This window comes from Lonchura striata, chromosome 7 (genome assembly GCF_050655825.1).
Source record: "Lonchura striata isolate lonStrDom1 chromosome 7, ASM5065582v1, whole genome shotgun sequence".
Lineage (NCBI taxonomy): Eukaryota > Metazoa > Chordata > Aves > Passeriformes > Estrildidae > Lonchura > Lonchura striata.
Window position 1 is genome coordinate 4,235,602 of NC_140709.1, and position 20,479 is coordinate 4,256,080.

The 20,479-nt window shown below is 37.8% G+C and overlaps 1 protein-coding gene across 3 annotated transcripts in view; it reads right to left on the reverse strand.

Moving 5' to 3' along the window:
* The window catches only part of ARHGAP15 (Rho GTPase activating protein 15), a 325,074-nt gene that overhangs the window by 106,163 nt on the left and 198,432 nt on the right, over positions 1–20,479 (reverse strand). For all 3 annotated transcript variants that reach the window (XM_085584122.1, XM_085584123.1, XM_085584125.1), the window contains one exon: positions 17,010–17,108. In XM_085584122.1, coding sequence (XP_085440248.1) covers positions 17,010–17,108 — 99 coding nt within the window. The remainder of the gene's footprint in view (positions 1–17,009; positions 17,109–20,479) is intronic.

Sequence of the window (20,479 nt, forward strand, 5' to 3'; positions counted from 1 at the left end):
GTGATGCTCTTGGAGACTGGCTAGACTGACCTCAGTCACAGACAGTCTACTTAAATAATTAATTCTGGGCACTATGAACAAATAATTCATAACAAAATATCATTAATCCCAACCAGCATGGTTTCACGGAGATCAGAGATTTGTCTAGCAAACTTGTTGCATTTTTTGATTGAACAGAATATTTGACAGGTCTGGATGGTGAAGGCAATACTGTTGAAATAGTGTGTTTGGCTTTCCATGCCACCTTTGACTTAGTACCACATGACATTTTGATCAAAGCACTTGCATTCTATAGAATTAACGGGGCATATATTACATGGATTAAAATCTGGCTCTGTGACAGACCTCAAAATGTGGAAGTTAATGGGAGATATCAGCTAGCAAGGTTGGAACTGGCACAGCTCTCGAGATCAGGGCTCTCATCCAATGCTATCTAATACCTCTATCAGAGATGGGACAATGAGAGAAAAAAATTCCCTTGGCAAAACAAGCAGATGACACAAAGGTCAGGGAGAAATTAAATAATGTCAAGGACAGGTAAAGTTACAGAAGATCTGAACTACTACCTTAAACGGCCACAGTCTGGCAAAATCAGGTTTAGTATGGAGAAACACAAGGTACATCCAGCACTCAGGATTTAGGCTACAAAGGACTTGAAGTTTACTTTAAATAAAGAGCTGATCTCTGAGCTCAGTGCTGCAACAAACAGGACTAGTGTAATGCCTTGGATTATAAAGGAGTGTCAAAGAAGCAGGGATGAGATTGAACCTCTTCATGGGCTACAAATAGAATCCATAGTAAAGCACTGCACTTGGTAGTGAAGAAAAAACATGAAATATAAAATAAAAGCTTTGTTCCTTCCTATTAAAGAGATGACAGAGAAATGCCCTCTCCATCTGTACATTTTATGTGATTTGAAGGTACTGGACTTCCTTCCAGCACTGCCCATCTGCAGGACTTGTGACAGCAAGCCTGAATTCAAGGTAGCATCAAAAAGATTTTCCTTTTTCTATGATCAGTAGAAATCCAACACTGCTTTAGAATTTAGTAAAGGCAGAGATAGTGATGGAAAGAAAGGAGAGGTAATATTGGAGTAGTTCTTAAAAGGGTATGAACAGCTCTATTGGAGGTGTCAGACATGAGGTTTGGTGAATCTCTTTAGGAAACTAGCTGAAAAGAAATAATTCTATGTTTGAGTGCAATAATATCAAGAAGATGAGGGGCATTCCTACATAAAAAGAGAATCTCATTTTTTCTTGCAGTAATAACTCCAAGATGCAATGAAAGGAGAAAAGCTTGACTAAGATCATATTGTTTTCGAGACCTTATAGAAACTGTTTAATGGAAGCAATTAAAACACTGAATATGAGCATTACATACTGAGAATGAGTAACAAGTGAATATGATGGAGGATATACTTCATTCTGCTTCATATCACTCGATGGTAGAATTTCCACTTAGATATTTATACACAAATAAATAAGGGCAGTGAGAGTACAAAGCAAGTGTAATTTAAATGAGCACACAGTTCACTGCTATGCGGGGCTGCTGTTTAATGCCCAAATCAAGCTTGCTCTGCCTCTGTTGTCTTCTCTATTGTGCTGTGCTTTGACATTCAAGAAGTTTATGGTTTAAAAGCCCCAGGAACAACAAGACTTCCTCAGGAGGCTGCCTGTAACAAGAAACTAAACTAAGCTTTGAGACTATTTGTTTTGAATGAAGCTGTCGAACATGCAGTGTGCTCACTGTAATTTTGCCCTTACCCCCAATATATACTTTTGCCATTCTGCTAGTCCCACTTCTAGCAGCTAAACAAAGTGACCTCATTGCTTTCCACTGTATTTTCTTTTAAACATTGGCTGGGATGATTGAGATTCAGGAATGTGGGAAAATGGATTCCCAAGCCACGTCCATCCCCTTTAATTCTGAGCTGTAATTTTTGGCTTGGCTTGAATCACAGTCATCACATTTCAGTCTGAATCTCTCTGTAAAGTGATCTTTCTTAAACATTTCTTTCACTCATCATGGGATCAGAAACAAAGCCATTCTAGTCTTTCAGCGAAACACTTACAAACGTCTTTTTACAGCGACTCACAAGAGCTGAATTTCCTTTAAAAAATGTTTGAAAAAGAGGAGGTTTTCATTGCCTGATTGTCCTCTTTGTGAATCTTGTCATCTGTATGCCATGAGCTACAGCTATTTTAATCTGTTTTTGTTTGCAATCCATTTGGTGTCCGCCCAAGAAAATGCAGGTGATTCTAATTAACTTACTGCTGAAGATGTGGAAAAATCTCAATTGTGCGACAGAGAATTATACACTTAAAACCTTCCCTCTATTATTTATAACAGCTTATTAATGAAAATGATTACATGAATACATTTACCACCTGATTCATCTTTGTTCACTTTTTAAATCAACAAGGTTTATGCTAAAGGGGAAAAAATGCCTACCAAATACAGACATCAAGTACACACATCAGCTTGCTGGTTTAAATGGAATGGCAGTTAAAAAGGAAATAACATTGTCTTCATGCAACACAGTATAATATCTGAAATTGCCAAATGTTTGGAAGTAGCTGTTCTCTCTCTGTAACACATTAGTATTTAATTTTGGGAATGCTTATTTCTGTTTTGTTTACGTGTTTGTTTTCTCTTGTAATACCTCCTTCACCACTGCAATTCCCTTTCATTTGCTGCAGTTACTGCTTCTCACGTACAGGTTAGGAGGTCCACTCTGACCAATCCTTAATTCATCTGCAATAAAATAACATTTCTTTGGCTTTTTGCTGCTTTATCAAGTACAATTTTTTTCATGCTAACCACAAGTGATCAAAGGTAGTGAGGCACTGGAATGGATTGCTCAGAGCAGCTGTGGATGCCCCGTCTCTGGAAATGTCCAAGGACAATTTGTCGTGGCTTGAAGCAATGGGATAGTGGAAGGTGCTCCTGACCATGGCCAGGTGGAATTAGATGAGTTTTAAGGTCCCTTCCAAAGCAAATAATGCTATGATTTTATATTAAAATCAACGGATGTTACCTGATCTGAGAATTTTCTGCTAGGTATAGTTACCAACAGGCAGTTTACCACCTTCCATTTCTATTATTCTGTGCCACACTCTGATAGTCTAACTTGAATGTGATGACAATATGGATAATGCTGTTTATTTTGGGAAGGATGAAAGCCTGAATAAAGGTTATCATTTTAGGAGAAGCTGACGATGGAAAAACTCATCCACTGTGTGACATGATCAGAACAGCTGGGGATGTAATGTGGAGGGTGGGGGAGAAGAGAGCCAAGGTATTTGTATGTTCAAGAAATATATACAACATTGCCATTTCTTATATCCCAGCTGTGCCTGTTAACTTCTGGAAACATGTAGAGCTCAGCAATAAAGCATCCTTGACTGATATTTACTGCAATGTGCATTATAAGACATTTTCTGTCACACATTATGTTCTGAAAGAGTTAAGTAACATGAAAAATACAGGCTTGAGATTATATCTGTCATGGATGAAAATACTACATTTATGCCTCATTGTAATCCATTCATTGGTTTATGTACCCCAGCCCTCCAGGGAGTGTCACAACTCCACATGATACTGCTGAGAGCTGTATTTTGCTTTTGGATTTCTGATTTAGCTGAAAGAAGTTTAAAAACACATGTAGCCTGACAACTCCCTATTGGCTATACAGCCGAGGAGGGTCAAGAGCATAAACCATTCCAGAAAAAGCCAGCTGTGACTTAGGCTCACTGTAAAGATCTGCCTCTTACAGACAGTAGCAGACAAGAAATTTATGCATTTTGCTAAATCCTCCCACTTTAGTTGAACTGTGCTTCATTTGGGGATCCATCATCACCGACATCATGCCTGTGTTTTTTGAGCACCATCAGAACACTAAAGGAAACTGCACTTTGGGGAGGTCCAATGTCCTCTTAGGAGTGTGCAGAACTTCCAGTCAGGTCCACTGACACCACCAGCAGGAACTGTGGTTAAAGCTAAGGGACAGCTACAATTCTCCAAACGTCCCTTGTTCTCAATGCTGATTTTAAAGAGAATTTAGTGCACAGTAGGGACAAATCTTTTCCCCTCTTTCACAATAGTGAAAGATTAAATTAGACCTCAGCAATGTCACCTCCCCATCCTGACTAGTGCTGCTCCTTGTTGGACTTTGAACAGTTGGAAGATCTGTATGTGTGGGCAAACAAAACCTTCAACCAAAATGGGTAAAGATTGTATTTTGTAGTCTGCAGCACCCTTGCTTGGCAAAGAGATTTTTTTTTTTTTTTGGTGGTAACAACTGGGATAGGAAGTTTAAGGTGGAATAGGGATATTCAGGAAGAAAATAGAAAGTCACAGAATTGCTTCTTTCAAAATTTTTTGGTTTCAGAGGTAGCTGAGGAGTCCAGAGAGGGCAAACACTCTTTATAACAGACACATTACTTGATAACCTGGCACTGTGCTCTGTCCAGCCTTAGATGTCTCAAGGTTATCTCTGTTATCTCCAGGATCAGGTCCTACTCAACTTTCCATGGACACATCCTCCAGCTCCTGAGCATCACTGGGGAGGGATACCAAGGCAGAGTTTAACTGCTGCAGGTCAACAGCAGCTAAAAAAATATCAGTGGGGCACTGGATAGCAGCACTTGTTTTGTTGCATGGTGCAGAAAGCTGGGTCTGTGTCCTGCAATTAGAAATCAGACTTGTTTGGGGACAGGAAACACAGAGGTTCTGAGTTTCTAGCAGAGGAATGTGCAGAACCCTGCTCTAAAATCTGAGATGGGGCTCTAATGTGCAGTTGGTAGTGGTCTTTGTTACTCATATTTTATTGTAGGCATCTTTGTGTTTGCTTTTTATCTTTAAGAGGGAGTAAACATTTAAAAAATGGATTCTTTAGTCTAAGGCACACTATCAGACACCTTTGGGTGTTGCAGGAAAACCCAGAGGCTCTCTTGGCAGATAAGTATTCACACAGCTATCCAACACCAGCTCACTGAATTCTTAGCATTGCAGATCTGCCCAACATACAAATGTGATAGCACAAAGGTGTGTGTGCATGTGCACAGGGAGATAACTTCTACTTTAATAGAATATTTCTCAGTGTACTTTGCTCACATTGCAAGACCCAATAATAGTGAAAACCATGGGATTCCACTGAATGCCCTACCACCTCTCTTAGTGTGATAAATCTCTAGTCTAAGAAGTGAGTAAAACTTTCTTGTTTTTGCGAAATTCATATTTAGTGTTATGAAACAGTGACATTAAGCAGTACTACGGGAGACAAGAGAGACATTAATTTCAATATGACACAAACCTATTGTTCTTACATATTTTTCCACTTTAGTTTGCCATCTTAGCTGCAAGACTCTGCAACTATATAGATATAGATTATTTTCCTGTCATTTTCACTGTGTTTTCTGTCCACAAACAAGTTCAAGTAACTTAAAAACCATTTCCTCCCTCCATTTAATTTGGGAAAATCTGATCATCAAAGCAACACTCAGCAAAAGATGTAGTCAAGGTATCTGCAGAAACCATAAAACTCCTGAATGGGATTATAAAGAGTGATAAGTACCAAAACTTAAGAGACTGGTGCATCCCTCATTACTTTGGCAGAAGCAGCTTCATAGTTTCCATGCCATGGTTTGACATACATTCCAGGATAGACTACACCAAAATAGCACAAAAGTTGAAATGAATTGCTCAGGGACTCTTCAAAAGAAGTTTTTTAAGTAGTCTGAAAAGGAACAAATTGCTTTCTGCTTTGAAATATGCAAATAAAAAAAAAAACCCAAAACCTTAACGAAATACAAATTATATAACTAAAACATAGCTGAGACATGCAAGAAGTACATAAAAATACTAACTTCTGATAAGAAAACAACCCTAGTTGCTGGCAATAAAATGCACTGGATGTCTGTTAGGTGAATTTTGGGTGAAGTAAATGCATAAATATGAATATCATTTGATATTTTCATGGAAGGTAATTATTTTGTAATTTAAAGCTACAGGAAGGAATTTGATTTGAATCGTTGTCTTTGTGTCTTAAAGCTGACTGAGGCACGGAATGATGCAAGGAAGGTAGAAATCCAATCTCATCCCTTTTACTAGGGTTCACATAGACCCTCTGGTATTTCTGAAGCCTTGGAAAGATGAAGTTGGCATAAAGTGCTTTCCATATCTAATTTCCTTCTTTGGTGAAAATTCCAGTAATTATTAATGACATTTACTCTACAGACATCCAAGGCAGTTGCAGGGTTTCTAACAGAAACCTCTTGCTGTAAGCTGTGGCCTTTGTGTTTTTAATGTAGGGCATATCAGAACACAAAAATGCAACTGAAACAGAGATAATAAAAGACACCATTGTGAACCCTTTATAGTGTGCAAATTCAGATACTTTTCAGGCATCCACATCATGAGAGTTTGCAAAGTACCACAAAATATCGTGTCTTTGCAGCCACTGCTGTGAGGACAGTCCTTCAGGTCACAGATCAGGGCATTAAATAAAATGTTTTGTAGCTGCTCTGGTTTAGTGTTAAGGTAGGAAAACCTTCCTGCATAAATAGCATCCTTCCAGAACCTTCCACCTCTTTGTCTGCGTCCAAGTCTGGCTTACGATTTGTTTGGGCTGGAGAATTTGAATGGTTTTGTTTTCAGTGGTTAGAGGAGATGCTCAGCTTGTTCAAAGTCAAGTTTATAGTCTAAGTGAAAGCAGTTTTCAATAGTAGAGGATGTATCTTATCTTTCTACTAAGGTTTATTAAAAATATGTAGCACCTGATAATTTAACACCGAATGAGTGGCTGCTAAATTTCCCCCTCTCTTTGTCCCTCTGTCTCACACACACAAACACAGGAATGCTTCTTGCCTGCCAAGCTACGTGCCAAGATTTTGTTCACTTTAATCTCAATCATATGAGTTAGAGAACCATGAAACAAAGTTTCTACCAAGTATGCTGACAGATTTTTAGTTCTCGTGGCTCCACAGGGCATCACTGCAAGCGCACGAAGGAACTTTTCTTATTAAAGGTTTCTGAGCTGATCCGTTTTCCATTTATGTCAACATGAGCAGTATCACCACGAGGAACTCAACACTTGCTAACTGATACCATACACTCATCAAAATTATTTCATTTCTAAGTAAACAAAAAGCTGTGGTACCTCCAACAGCATTGTGTGGTTATTGCTGGCACGGGGAAGGCATTTGGTGGCAGCTGCTTTGGTGTGTTATGTCACATAACACCATGTCAGCTCAGGACTGACAAATCAAAGCATATGGTTTGAAATTGGGGGGAATTTTTCCTGGGGAGGTGAAGAAAAGAAACATGGAATAACCTCTCTCTGCCTTTTGGGGACTTTCTTATCTTCCGAGTGAAGGCATTTCAGAGATATCACCTTGGTCTGGAGGAGTCCATGGTGATTTTAAGAGTCACAGTATCACCTGTTAATGGCCCATAGTCTTGGCAATTAATAAAATTCCTGTTGTTTGTTTTTAAATCTTGAACAAAAATCTAGGTATTTACATTTTTTTTTACAAATAGATAAAGCTTAAGGCCCTGAAACAACAAACCTCTGACCCATTTCCTTAACTGTAAGGCACAGCTATTGACAACAGAATAAATCTATTCAGGTCCCTACAGTCCCCATCTGTCTTGGTGGACAGAGGTTTGTATTAATAAAGCAAGAATTATAGGAAGAAATAACCTATATCCATCTCAAAGCAGAATAAGCATGAGAAAGCAGTTTCTGATTTCAATCATATATTTTTCACAAAAAATTCAGTTATTTGAAAGGCGTCGTCTCTGACACCACAAAAGGTGCATGAAGGAACCACAAGGAGAGAGCTGGAGGATCCCAGAGGTCTGTTGTGTTATGAAACAAAATGTTCACATTTTGCTCTCATTTACATCTATGCCTTTCCTCCCAAACCATTGTTTGAGCGAAGACAAAAGAAGCTGGTTTGCTATAAAACTGCATCCATGATCTGTGTGGGTCCTGATCATAATGAAACAATCTGCTGAGCCAACAGACAACTGGAGAACTTTGAAAAACGTGTTAGTTCCGTGGGGGTTATCATGTAGTAGCCAATTTAGGGACAGTTATGTTACTAGATTGCTAATAATATCAGTTTCATAATTTCAGGGGAGCAAAACAAACTGAAGAAATCTGTTAAAGAAGTGAAAGCCTTCATATAAAGCCTCCTTTTTAATCTGTTCTCCTCCTTTGCCCCCTGCCTTCCTCCTGAAGTTCTCAGTTGGTACAATTTCTCTCATGTAGGTATCAATCCCATTAGACTGTGGTATTATATGATTAAAACATTGATGTAACACAAGCTGCTACAGCAAATAATTGAAGTAATAAAATACAACTGCAGTTATTTGTTCTCTTGAACTGCAGGCAGGAAAAAAAAGGAGATGGGTTTTTTTTAAACTGACCCCACAGTGTGGCATATGGACAGTAAAACTTCTTTTTTTAGTGTGTTTTGTTGCTTTAAAACTTTTTTGAAAAAATTATAATGTGGTTTTAGTAGCTTTTTTTTTTTACCCATAGGAAAAGTGATTCCTTTGCATTGTGGAATTATGTTTTCATATTATTTTAAAAAATACAACTTCCTATTTAAGCAGAGAGATATTGAAAGGATCTGAAATTACACCTCTTTTCCTTTTAAAGAAACTTAATGGACCTAACTTCTATTTTTGTGTGTGTTTGTGTGTGAGTGAACATCTCTTCTAGGCCAAGATTCATTTTGTCAAGTGTTAGCCCAAAGTGTTCTATTAATGGCTGAACTGCAAAGTCTGACTAAATGGGGTTTGCAGTGGAAAACCTGCCAACTCCTTGTCTGTGATGGCATGTGTACTGTACCAGGGCATGGTGCCTCACAGCCTCAGCTTATTCAGGGGGAAAAAAGAGGAGTTTTGTGTCTTTCTTTTTACCTTTTTCATGGCTGGGAGGTGAATACCCCCATGTGTGAGCTTCCCTGAATCTGCCTTTGACCAGGGGGTGAGTCAGGACCTTCATTCCCTCTTTGGCACAGAGGCAATGAACAGAGTAACACACACAGACAGAGTCAGCTGGCTTTAAATTTCTCTGGACTTTTTGTTTCAGTGCCTGCAAGTGTCAACTCCTTGATTTACAAAGTGTATTAACATTATTTTAATATCTAGAAAACGTTGTTTGATTCTTTTTTATTTCGTAGGTTAAGTGGTTTGTTTTATTTATTATGCCTATTGAACAGGATTTTATGGAAAATACGGAAGACAAAATGCCCTGTTTCCTTCTACATGTTCACAAATAGATATATTATACAATGCTAGAAAAAGGCAAAAGGCCAAACTCATCTCTGGTGTAATTCCAGTAAAAGCAATAAAATTACACAAGGCATGAATTTGGCCCAGGCATTGTAAATGTTACTCTGGTGAACACTGAGCGTCTGCTTGTTGTTACTGGCACAGCTTAAAATACAAAGCCCCCCTTTTTGTCATAGAAATGGATACATTCCTCTGGAACAGATTAATCAATGAACCAGGTATCAGGTAACTGTGACAAAGACAACAACTGGTTTAAATACCTGCCTGTTTTATGGCTTTTTCCTCTTCTGACCAACTTAAAGTCTCTTCTTTCAAATTTTTAAATAATTATATATTTATTCTCTTTTGTGCCTTGTCATTACAAGGCTTTTATTCCTTTTTTCATTTTTTTTTGTCTGTTGTCTCCTTTTCTCTAATTTGTCTTGTATGCCCTTCCGTGATGTTTCCTGTTGACACTTCTTGATATTTTTTTCTAACTCAAAATGTGGCTTTCTAGCAGACACAGAGGCCCCAGAGTGAATACCCTTCAGAGCCAAACTCTGACTTGGACCTTGCACAACACTATTAACTGGCTCTTACTCTAAGAAAGGTGGCTATAGTGGGATTGCCTGAGCCTGAAGACAGAAATGGCTGAGGAAATCTTGCCAATATGTTTGCACTAAATTCAACCATTCTTAATTTCTGCTCAAAAAAGAAGAGTTTATTAAAAAAACAACAACAAAAAAATTAAAATAAAATAAAAAAAAGCACCAGCCATTTTAAATCACAAACTTGCAAGGGCTTTTCTCAGAACTCTGTTGTCTTATATTGCATTCATCTGTATGCTTGAGTTTATGCTCATTGGCCAGTTTAAAGTAAACATAGTTCAATGCCCTCAGAAACAGATTTCTTCTGCACCCTAGAATTCCCTGAAAAAAGGCTTTATCTTCTGAACTGCTGGATATTTTTGTGTGCATGCAATTTTTTTTCTATCAGTTTGTTTTGTTTCCCGCTTTTTTTTTTTTTTTCTTCTCTTTTCTTTTACATTCAGTGCATATAAAAGTTGGGAGCCGAAGCCTCCTTGGAACAAGATAGAATCATAAAAGGAATCTCACAAGCTAAACAGTACAAATTGCACATTCTTCATGGAAGTATTAGCTTTTAGTGCGTGCCTGGATCCAAGCATAATAGATTATCCCAAAGTGGGAAAGAATGAACAGTACAAAATTAGCAGAACTGGGGGCTCAGATCAGTTGGTGGAGCAACATGATCTCTGTCCTTTCAGGGCACTGAATTCTAAAGCCACTGGAAACAGAATGTAAAATTATATCAGAGTAAGCAAGGAAGCATGTGTAGGCCTGGTAGAATCAAACAAGAGCTTGGAAAATGCACTTCCAGATGAGAATAAATACTGAAAATCAGTGAATGAACTTGTAGGAAACAGACTGCTATTCATGAAGAATTTCTTGCTCTGAGGATAGCAAGATATGAGAGTGAAAAAACACAGAATACATTTCAGTGGTTGTTCAGGGGCCAAGTGCTGTTGGAGAATAACCCTGCACGCAGACAGAAATATAAAATAGGACAGGATAGGTCAGTCTCCTGAGGTTTCCCTTCTCAGGGAAGCCTTGCCAGAACAAATCCTTTATGCCACCGGCTGATGGGTTTGGTCTAACCCTGCTGGGAAGTGTCCCAGGAGCACTGCGCATTTACTGGGAGCCCAAGATGGTGGTGAGCACACCCTGGCAGAACTACCCTGTACTTTCCTACTGCCTCCCTCGGGTCCTCAGGGATGGGAATGAACTATTTTTGAGTACCAAATAAACTTAAAGTTTTGCTTAAACTAAATAAGCCCTGAGGAACATGCTGTTGAACTCAAACTGATCATGAGCATTATAATACATACAGAGGTGGAGATAGGTGGTGGAGTCCCCATCGCTGGAGTGATTTAAAAGTGTGTGGATGTGGCACTTGGGGACATGGTTCGGTGCTGGCCATGACAGTTCTGGGGGAATGGTTGGACTCGATGATCTTAGAGGGCTTTTCCCACCTAAACAATTCTGTACATTTCTAGGGGTTTTAAGTGGCTGTGAATCCATCCATTGGCTGAACAAGCTTTGTGTCTTCTGCCATCCTCACTGTTTCATAATCCACTCTCTCCACCATACCAAAGCCAATGACCCCAGCATGGGAATCCTCAGCTTTAGGAGATGTTTGAGATTTTTCTTCTTTTAAAATTCTTCTGCAGTGTTTTCTTCCATTAGAAAATGAGATAGCATTAGACTTTTAAAACCTCATTTTTTTCCTAGCAATATATTCACAGTACTTTATATTTTTTAAAACTCATTTCCTCTTTGCTTAACTCCTTCAGATAAGTGAACTATCCTCTGTGTAAACATTCTACCAGAATACTGACTACCTTTTAAGCGATATATGATTTAGAAGGTAATGAAATATCACTTTCTTTTTTTTTTTTTTTTATAAATAGGTTTTAAAGTGCTTTTAGCTGCACTTTAGCTTTTAGATTAACAGATAAAACTGATGAAAGAGACACAACCTTCTGTCACAGGGCAGCATGGCATTTGGGAGGTGAGGTAGTTTAAAATACCGTTTTTATCTTCATTTCTCTCCATTGGGATGACTGTATTTCTTTACTACATCCCATAAGCTACTTTATCTTTGCCCATAAAGTCATTTTCTTCCTTAAACCCTGAATATTCTGCATCATGAGACTGTGTGTCTGCATGTCTGCAATGACCATGTGCATAATCAAGCAGAGCTATGGACACTTAAGTTAATTAAAACCAAAATGAATATCAGTTTAGGCACTTTGGGATGTCAGACCTTGGAGGCTGTGAGAAATCTGAATTTTGAACAGCAAGATGTTAAATTTTTTTTCAAAACCATGCCTTTTTAAAATTGCATTTCCAGCTTTTAAGTGCCTAATGGTGCCCTCTGAATTCTCACTGGTGCTACCCCAGAGCCCCACACTCAGAGGGGTTTTTGTCACTGCTCTTATTTAAGATGATTTGTTCCCTGGGTCTCAGTGAAATGAAACCCAGTAAATAATATGCTGGACACACAGAGAAGATAACAAAAGGAAATAGTTAAGGTACTATAATAATTTTAGCCCTTCTTTTTTCAGGTCACTATAATCTGCCCAAAGATAACTAATTGTTCAAAGTAAACATTCCACTCCGACCACAAAAGGAATCCATTACACAAACATATAATTCACAGTCATTTTTAGTGGGTTGTAAACAGTTTGGAATGAGCATAAAATGGGACAAAAATCAAAGTGAGCATTTAGAAATGAAAAAGTGTTTGCTACAAAAGGTCAGTCCCTTTACTTGGCAAACTATGTAGAAAAGCCTGGGAAAATGTTGAACACACAAGCAGTAAGGGAATTTTAAAGCCAACAACCTCCCTGTTTCTTTAAACAGACATCGGAACCTATAACTGGATCCTGTCAAACAAACGACTGCAAAAAAACATAACAGCTGCTAAGAAGTAAAGTTGAAAGATAAAGTTTTCTAAGCTAAGAACCTTCTCAGAAGTGGACTAAAGGTCTTTCTTAAATCTTTAAGCAAGGTTATGGATCCCAGGGTGGCTTTTAGGCATTGAATCAAATATGTAATTTTGTGTATCATTCCTGTCAGAGCATCCTGTGCTCCAAGAAAAGCAACAGAAAACAATATCTGCAACGTCCAGCTCAGAATGAAAACAGTACCTGTAATCACCAGCTTTGCTGCCTGCAGTGTCGTTTTTCAAGTCATTTAGGCTGATTTGAGAACTCTAACTTGGATTTTGGAAGGAGAAAATGAAGGATGTTTCAAAAGAGAGATGAAAGTTAAATTGTATTTCCCTGGAGCATTAGGACTGTATTTCTTTACAAAACCCAAGACACACTGGATACCCTGGGTAGGTTTAGGATACGGACTGCTCGGGGTGTTCATTTACTCTGTCATTAGACACACAGACAAATGATCTTCCCTGGAAAAGAGTTTAGTATCAGACTGTTTTCACACGATAAAACACTACTATGAGAAGTATTGGATGGCATGTTGTTGAGGTACAACACAGACTGATATTTTTATTTTTTTTAATGCGTTCTACTCATGCCTTTCACATATTTTTTAAAAAAGAAAATGCAAAACAAACAAACAAAAAAAAGACAGCCAGGACTTCTAAAGGGTCGTGGATAACAAAATAAATAGGCGACTCCAGAAATGGCTGGAAATGATATCTGGCCTAGAAACACCAAAAAGTCTTGCAATGGGCCCCACCCTTGGCAGAAGTGAGCTGTGTGTGAGTTACAGAGCAGTGGGAGGATTGTCCCAGGCTCTCCTCCCTGCACTGCTCAGCTCAGGGCTGGTGCTACCTGTCAGACTCTTCCCAGGGAGAAGAAGGAAGCAGATTGAAAAACAGGAATACAGACTGAAAAGGCCAGGTTGACAGATAGCCCCAGAAAAGTCTGAGGTCCATCCAAGGTAGGTGTGGATGGCAAAGTAAAAGAAGAAACAGAAAAAACCCCACAGAATGTGCTGTTCCATCAACAACTTTCCCCTGAAGTCCCTGAGAAGACAGAAAATGCAGAAATGCTGGAGATCTTTGAGTAGTCCCTGTATTCCTTCAATCTGATTGCTGCATGGTATAGATTTATTCTATTATCCTCACCAGGTCACACCACAGACGTGGGAGGTTTTTCTATTTAGAATACTGCATGAAATACCAAGGATACAACATACTTTCCCAAGATAGTTTTAACTTTGGAGGCAGAGGTCTGGATAGCTCAATAATCAGGACTAGAAGTTCATCAAAAATTATGAATGAATAATTCAGTAATTATAATAAGTAATTCATAAGTACAGGAAGAATGAAGAGAAAAACTGAGTTTCCTTAAAAAAAAAAAGTGACAATTTCCTTGCAAGTATCCAAGAATGGGTACATTTGTATTGCCTCTCTTTAATAAATTCCACTACCAGCTTTGCAAGATGGCTGAGAAAATGGAGAAAGACCTGCTTCACAGTTCTACTTCAATAACTAAAAATACAAAAAGAGGCTGCAAAAGTGTAATTCATTCAATTTTTATAACTTTCACAAGTGAATCCTTGTTGGATAGATAAATATGCATCATGTGTGAGATTTTTTTAGATCAGATCTTAGAAAGTGCCCCTGTTCTGAAATGGTGAAGAAGCAAATGACAAAACAAGGGGGGACAAATGACCAAACACTGATCTAAGTTAGAGCAGAATATATTCAAAATGAACATCCTTTTTATATTAATTTTAAAATACTGCAACTAAACAGGAAATCTTGCCAATGGTTAATGACAACCTGTACATTTTTAATCTGTGGAAGAATATTGCCACATTTGGCTATTGTGTGTAACCTCATATACACAGGAAAATGTACTAATTAATATGTTTTATTCTGACTTTCTTTCTGTGTGCAGTGATTTTGCTTTAAAATTCAGAAAAAACCAAATAGAAAACCAGTATGTGAATAAAAACTAAATCCATGAGCTGATAGCTAAGAACACAACCGTTCAGTGGAGCACAAATGGTTTGTAAGTAACATTTAGGGATGGTCTCCTAAGGTTTTTTTCCTAATAATGCTTTATCTGAAGCGAAGCACGCACATAACATTTTTGGTACAGTTACAGTATGTGGATGATATATTCTCTAAATAGGAAAAGAAAGCTTTTCTACCACAGCCAATATGCCAGCTGTACCGAGTATCTAGGCCATCTTACTAAGACTATGAAAGTAAACATACAGTTTTCATTAAATGTGCCTTTCCCATAATTGGTACATAAGTATTTCCCATGACTCTGCAGTTGAGTATCTTGGCTGGAGGCATATCTGGCCATTAAGAGGAGGGTTTCAGATCTGTTGAGTCTCAGCCATGCCGGGAGACTTGGCACCTCCACATACTGCTTCCTAATACCAACCCCGGCACAAAATGTCATCAGAAGCTTGCATAAACATTGGACTTAGCTTCACATAAATTACTGCTGTCCTGAGATAGTTTATGCCAGAACTTAGTAAAAACAACACTTTGAGTAAATAGAATGTGAGTAAATGGAAGCATCTTAATCCAAGAAAACGATAATAGAAAAAAACTGCATATCAAATATAAACTCATAAATATAATGATAACATGAAATTTTTATCTCATGCCATGTGATTAGCTTTTATTTACATGTTAGGCTAACAAAAAGGGGTAAGCTTCTCTAAGTCACAGCAAGTTTGAAGGAAACACAAGAACTGTAGTGCAGTACTCAGAAGGATGACTGCCTTTGAAGGGACGGTGATACATCCAGTTTCTAATATGAACATTTTTTTGATAATCGCACAGACAGTAAACATCTAATTATGTTCCTTGAATTTTTCTATTACAGTTCAGCAGTGCAGAGACCTCTGGCCTCACTTCTAACTTGGAGGAGCGGTCAGATACTCCAAAACATCTATGAAATACCCAGTACATTCTTGAGGGAACTTGTGCTGAGGTTGTAACCAAGCAGTTTGTTAGACATGTTCTGCATGGAGTGGCATTTTTGCAATCTAATCTCTGCCTTTCCTTTTCATGTTCAGAATTTCACCTCACAATTCCTCCTCTATTAATAGTCACTTCACACATTTTTCCCCTTTTTTTATCCAGCCTCCAGCCTTCCTCCACAAAAACCCAATGCTACTATCTCCCCCTGCTGAACGATCTCCAGTTTGTTTCAGTCTCTGACTTCCTGCCAATCATTCTGGGAATAATAATATCCCAGTGCTCTCTTTGCTGTATAATTAAAACATGAATTTCCCTGAGTTTGAAACTACAGGGTAGTTTTATTGCACCTTTCACTATAAAACCAGGTAACAATGGCAGAATTAAAATAGCCTTTTCCTTTGTGGGTAACGCTCTAAGTATCTTTTTATTTTTCATGGATTCTCTTGTTCTGAGACTCCGGTATATGGCAGTGACAATGGGTTCACCCAGCCTTATTCTGAAAATAAATTTTCTATCTTTTGCAAGATATATGTTTCCCCAGATCCCTGGAACAAGTTGTAAACTTGTAACAGATGGTGATGAAGCCTCACATTTTTATACAATACATTTTAAGATTCTGCATCTACCGCATGCACCTTCCAAAGAAAATGACCTTCATTGAGAGAAGATACACATTGCAGAAAGGAAGGCAGGCAACGGTGTTAAGTGCATCTTTTTTATACTATGAAAATTTTCTTATTAATCAAAACTTTTAATGAGGATGGATACTCATTTCAGTATTTTTGTAATATCATGGCTTGTAAAATAACTGTAAAAATTAGACCCCTACACTCATTAAAAAAAAAAATTATGGTCATGCTAGAATAACATTTATTTTGGTTAAATAAAATTCAAGACTTAAGAAAAAGTATTGGTCTTACATTCACCAGGGACTTTAAAATGAAATAACTGACATTTTATCGATGGTTAACATTTGCTACCCAGAGAAAGACTAAACCAACAACATGTCAAAAAAAAAAAAACGGAATAATCAGCATGAATGAGTTCCATTAATGTCTTATCATATAAAGAAAATGAAGATACACAGAATGTGATACAGTTCTATTCATAAATATATTACAGATTGTACTGTCTGCCTACTCTGGCAATCCAAGCAGAGTTACAAGGTTAAAGTTTTGATTACTATTAGAGAGAAAAAAGGTATTAAATAATAAGGTTCTCACCTCTTTTTTCAACAGCTTTTATGCAGAGTCTTACGAACTGGGGAACTGTAGATTTCTCATGCTCACAAACCATGTGCAAATGGGAGCCAAAAATTTGATCTACATTTGGAAGACAAGAGGAAAATACATTAAGCATATTATTATTAGTGGGATTTTATCTCTTCTCAGCTTGCCTATTAATTTAAAACTCTGATATTGAAGATGCATAGACAAAGTTGGAACCAAATCCTTTTTGAGTCCTAGTGGTCATTAGCTTTTGCCCCAGAACCAAATCCCTCCACATCTGCTGCTCATAGTGGTTGATGCTTCCCTCTAGATTAAATTTCAATTGCCACTTGCACCTTAATTTTGACCTTTCTAAGGCTTGGAGGTCTCCAGAGTTTGATTGGACCTGCTGTAGAAAATGTGCAAGCAGTTCTGGAGCTACAGCTCCTTAAGCCATTGAATAGAAATTTCTACATGATGCACTTTGTCCAACCTAGAAACTCTTCTGGTTGGGTGGCCTGTCCCTTCCAACCATTTGGAAGTTTCACTTTTTCATGGAGCACTGTACGAGGGCAAGGACTTCATTACTTTGCATCATCAGGACTTGGTACAATTTCACCTCAACTTCACAAAATCCTTCTTTACTCATTGAGTTGACTGCTCAGAAAACCAGAAGATACTAGATGCCTTTTGATGAGGATTTCATCTTACACCATGTTTAGCTAATGATTAGTCTCACTTCCTTCACAAGCAATCCTTTTAGTAGATAATGCCACCTTTTAGTTTTTGTGATTTCAAAGTTTTGATCAAATTTGGCTGTTGATCTTGAAACATATTTGTATTAGCAGGTTCAACCCATCAGATTACTAATTAGCTTCCCCCACCTCCTTTCCACTCTGTGTGTTTGAGAGATTATGAAAAGAGCAATCAGTAACAGGGACGTTGTCAGCTAAAATCAGAATGAATCAAACAGATGAGAGGAACTATTCAATAGGAGCCAGTTAAATGCTGAAACAATAGGAGTGTACTGTCATCATTTATCCAAAGAGACAGTCTCCATATAGCATTTCAACAGAGCACTGTATTTTATAAATTGGTGTGGAGGCTTTGAAAATTATTATACATATATAGCTGAAAGGTGATAGCACCAGTCTGGACTTTGCATAGAAAGCCCAGCAGCTCCCACGGAATTGGATGTTTCCTCCATAGTCAGGGCCACCATACTGCACCATAACCAATTGCTTTTTGTTCTAAAACCACCTTATCCTCACTAACAAGCAAAACCCCATTTAAAAAAAAAAAAAAAAAATCTGTGCTGCAATAAGCTTCATTTTCATTAATCACCACTATTTCATACTCAGCTCAGATTTCAAGAGCACTTGATTGCCTTTTCTTTCCTGATACCCAGAGCAGGGAGCACAGTGACAGAACCAAGGTGCGGGCAGGGGTCGCTTTGGACTTCTCGAGATGCACCCGGGCAGTTCACTGCAGCACCTCCCAAAATGTGTGATCTGCATTCTGGGAGAGTACAGCAAAGCTTGGATTGAAGTTAGTCAGAGTTTGGGCTGCAGAAGGGATGGAGGACTGGGTTCACAGCACTGCTCTGAGGAAGGTTGTGTGCATGTGTGGCGTTAAGCATTAGCGAACAGTCTGTTACATGTTTTGGGGTTATGTTTCTGACAAAGCACAGTCTGGTTACATTTTCTTCATAAAACATTTATAGCTGCCTTCAGTGGTAATTATACATACAGAGATTTATGATTAAAATGTACTAGCACTTCCTCTTTTGACATCTTAATTGTTTTTTAAAATTTTAGCAAAGACCTGTCAAATTCTTTGCATAATATGGAATGGTCTCCAATGTAAATTATGTTAAAAAAGAAGTAAAACATGTCTTATTTGGTGGACAAAGAAACTTGTAAACAATTTCAGAAGCAAAACAGGCAAAGAACTACACTGTGTTTAGATGGTAACACACGAAGAACTGAAATGAAATTAGTATGTTGCTGTTCAGCAGTTTCTCTTCTGTGTTATAACCACTTTATAATCAACTTCTACGATTATTTCACAGTTACTCTTTCAATCTCTAACATGAACACAGAATATTTGGTATTCCTGGGAGGAAATTTTGAACAGGCTGAAAAGAGTTTTACAATTCTCACCAAGTCTGTTACTTCATTTCTTGGTTCAGATTCTATATATTCAGCAAAATATTTAACCTCAGTTTTTATACCTTTCGCTGCATGGATGCAGTCACATTTTGGTTTTAAATCACCTCTTCTTTAGAACACAGGCACTCAGAATTTCTATCTTGGATGGAAGGGCAGCAAAATAGCATTAATACTTCCTGGGCTTCAAAATAGACTATGGTAAAACAACAGCACAGAACTGCTTTGGGGAGTTTTCCCCCTTCTAGAAATTCATGAGTATTTACAAGTACATGATCCCATGAGTCACCCAAATAATCTCAATTCTGAGTTGTCCTGGACCACAAATTCTGTGACTCTCTCTAATCAATTGACTTTGTGCTGAATCTGTGTCTGTACATAAACATGGGAATGGCAGCAGTTACACTGACATATTCACACTTCTGGAGGTCACAGGGATACTTGAGAAAAACTCAGCTAAGATTTGTTTGTGCAGTATTTCAAAAAACAGGGAATGGTGAATTGCTCACTTTTTTAGGCCAGATTTGTATGTAACTAAAATTAAAATATTATTTTCTTATTCTTTTATACGTGTAGAGTTATACACATTTTAAAAGTAGTTTAAGGGAAAGCTCTCCAGAACATTTCTTCAAAAAAATAAAAGAATTTCTCCCGAAGGGATAAGAAAAGCAAAAACTCTTTGTTTGATTTATTTGTGATAAGGTCCTCCAAAACTTCATAATTTATGACTTGAAAAAAAGAGATGTACACAACACTCCTAACCTCCTGTTATGACAGTTTATGTTTCCTATCCAGCTTATTTAACTCAAATGCCTGGGAAATAGACACAATTACCACCTTATGGAATGCTACTTAACTTTAAATGCTCCCCTCTGAATAGAAATCCACTTTATCTTCTCAGAGTTATTCCAGTTTCTCAGGAATTATTTCCTCTATAGGCTCCTGAAATGTTCTTGTTTCATCATTTAAAAATTTAAACTAACAATTGTTCAGAAATATCTTTTATTAGAACAAAGGCAATTCCCATGCAGTGGATTCTGTTCACAAGGGCTCGTACAAAGGAGCTGCATACTATGCCCATATACAGCTTTAATCATTCACTCTTTCAGCTGTTATCAATTTAAAACCAATGAAACTCCCACACTGAGTCCATTTGAGCAGTCAATTTTAATATCTTGGGGCATCTGTAGTTATTCTGAATTGGCTGCAAAAGCAGAACTAACAAGTTAAGCTCTAACCATAAGTCTACATCAGGCTGGTAAACCATACATCAAACACCGACAGTTAGTCAATACTGTAGTATGAAAAACCAACAAG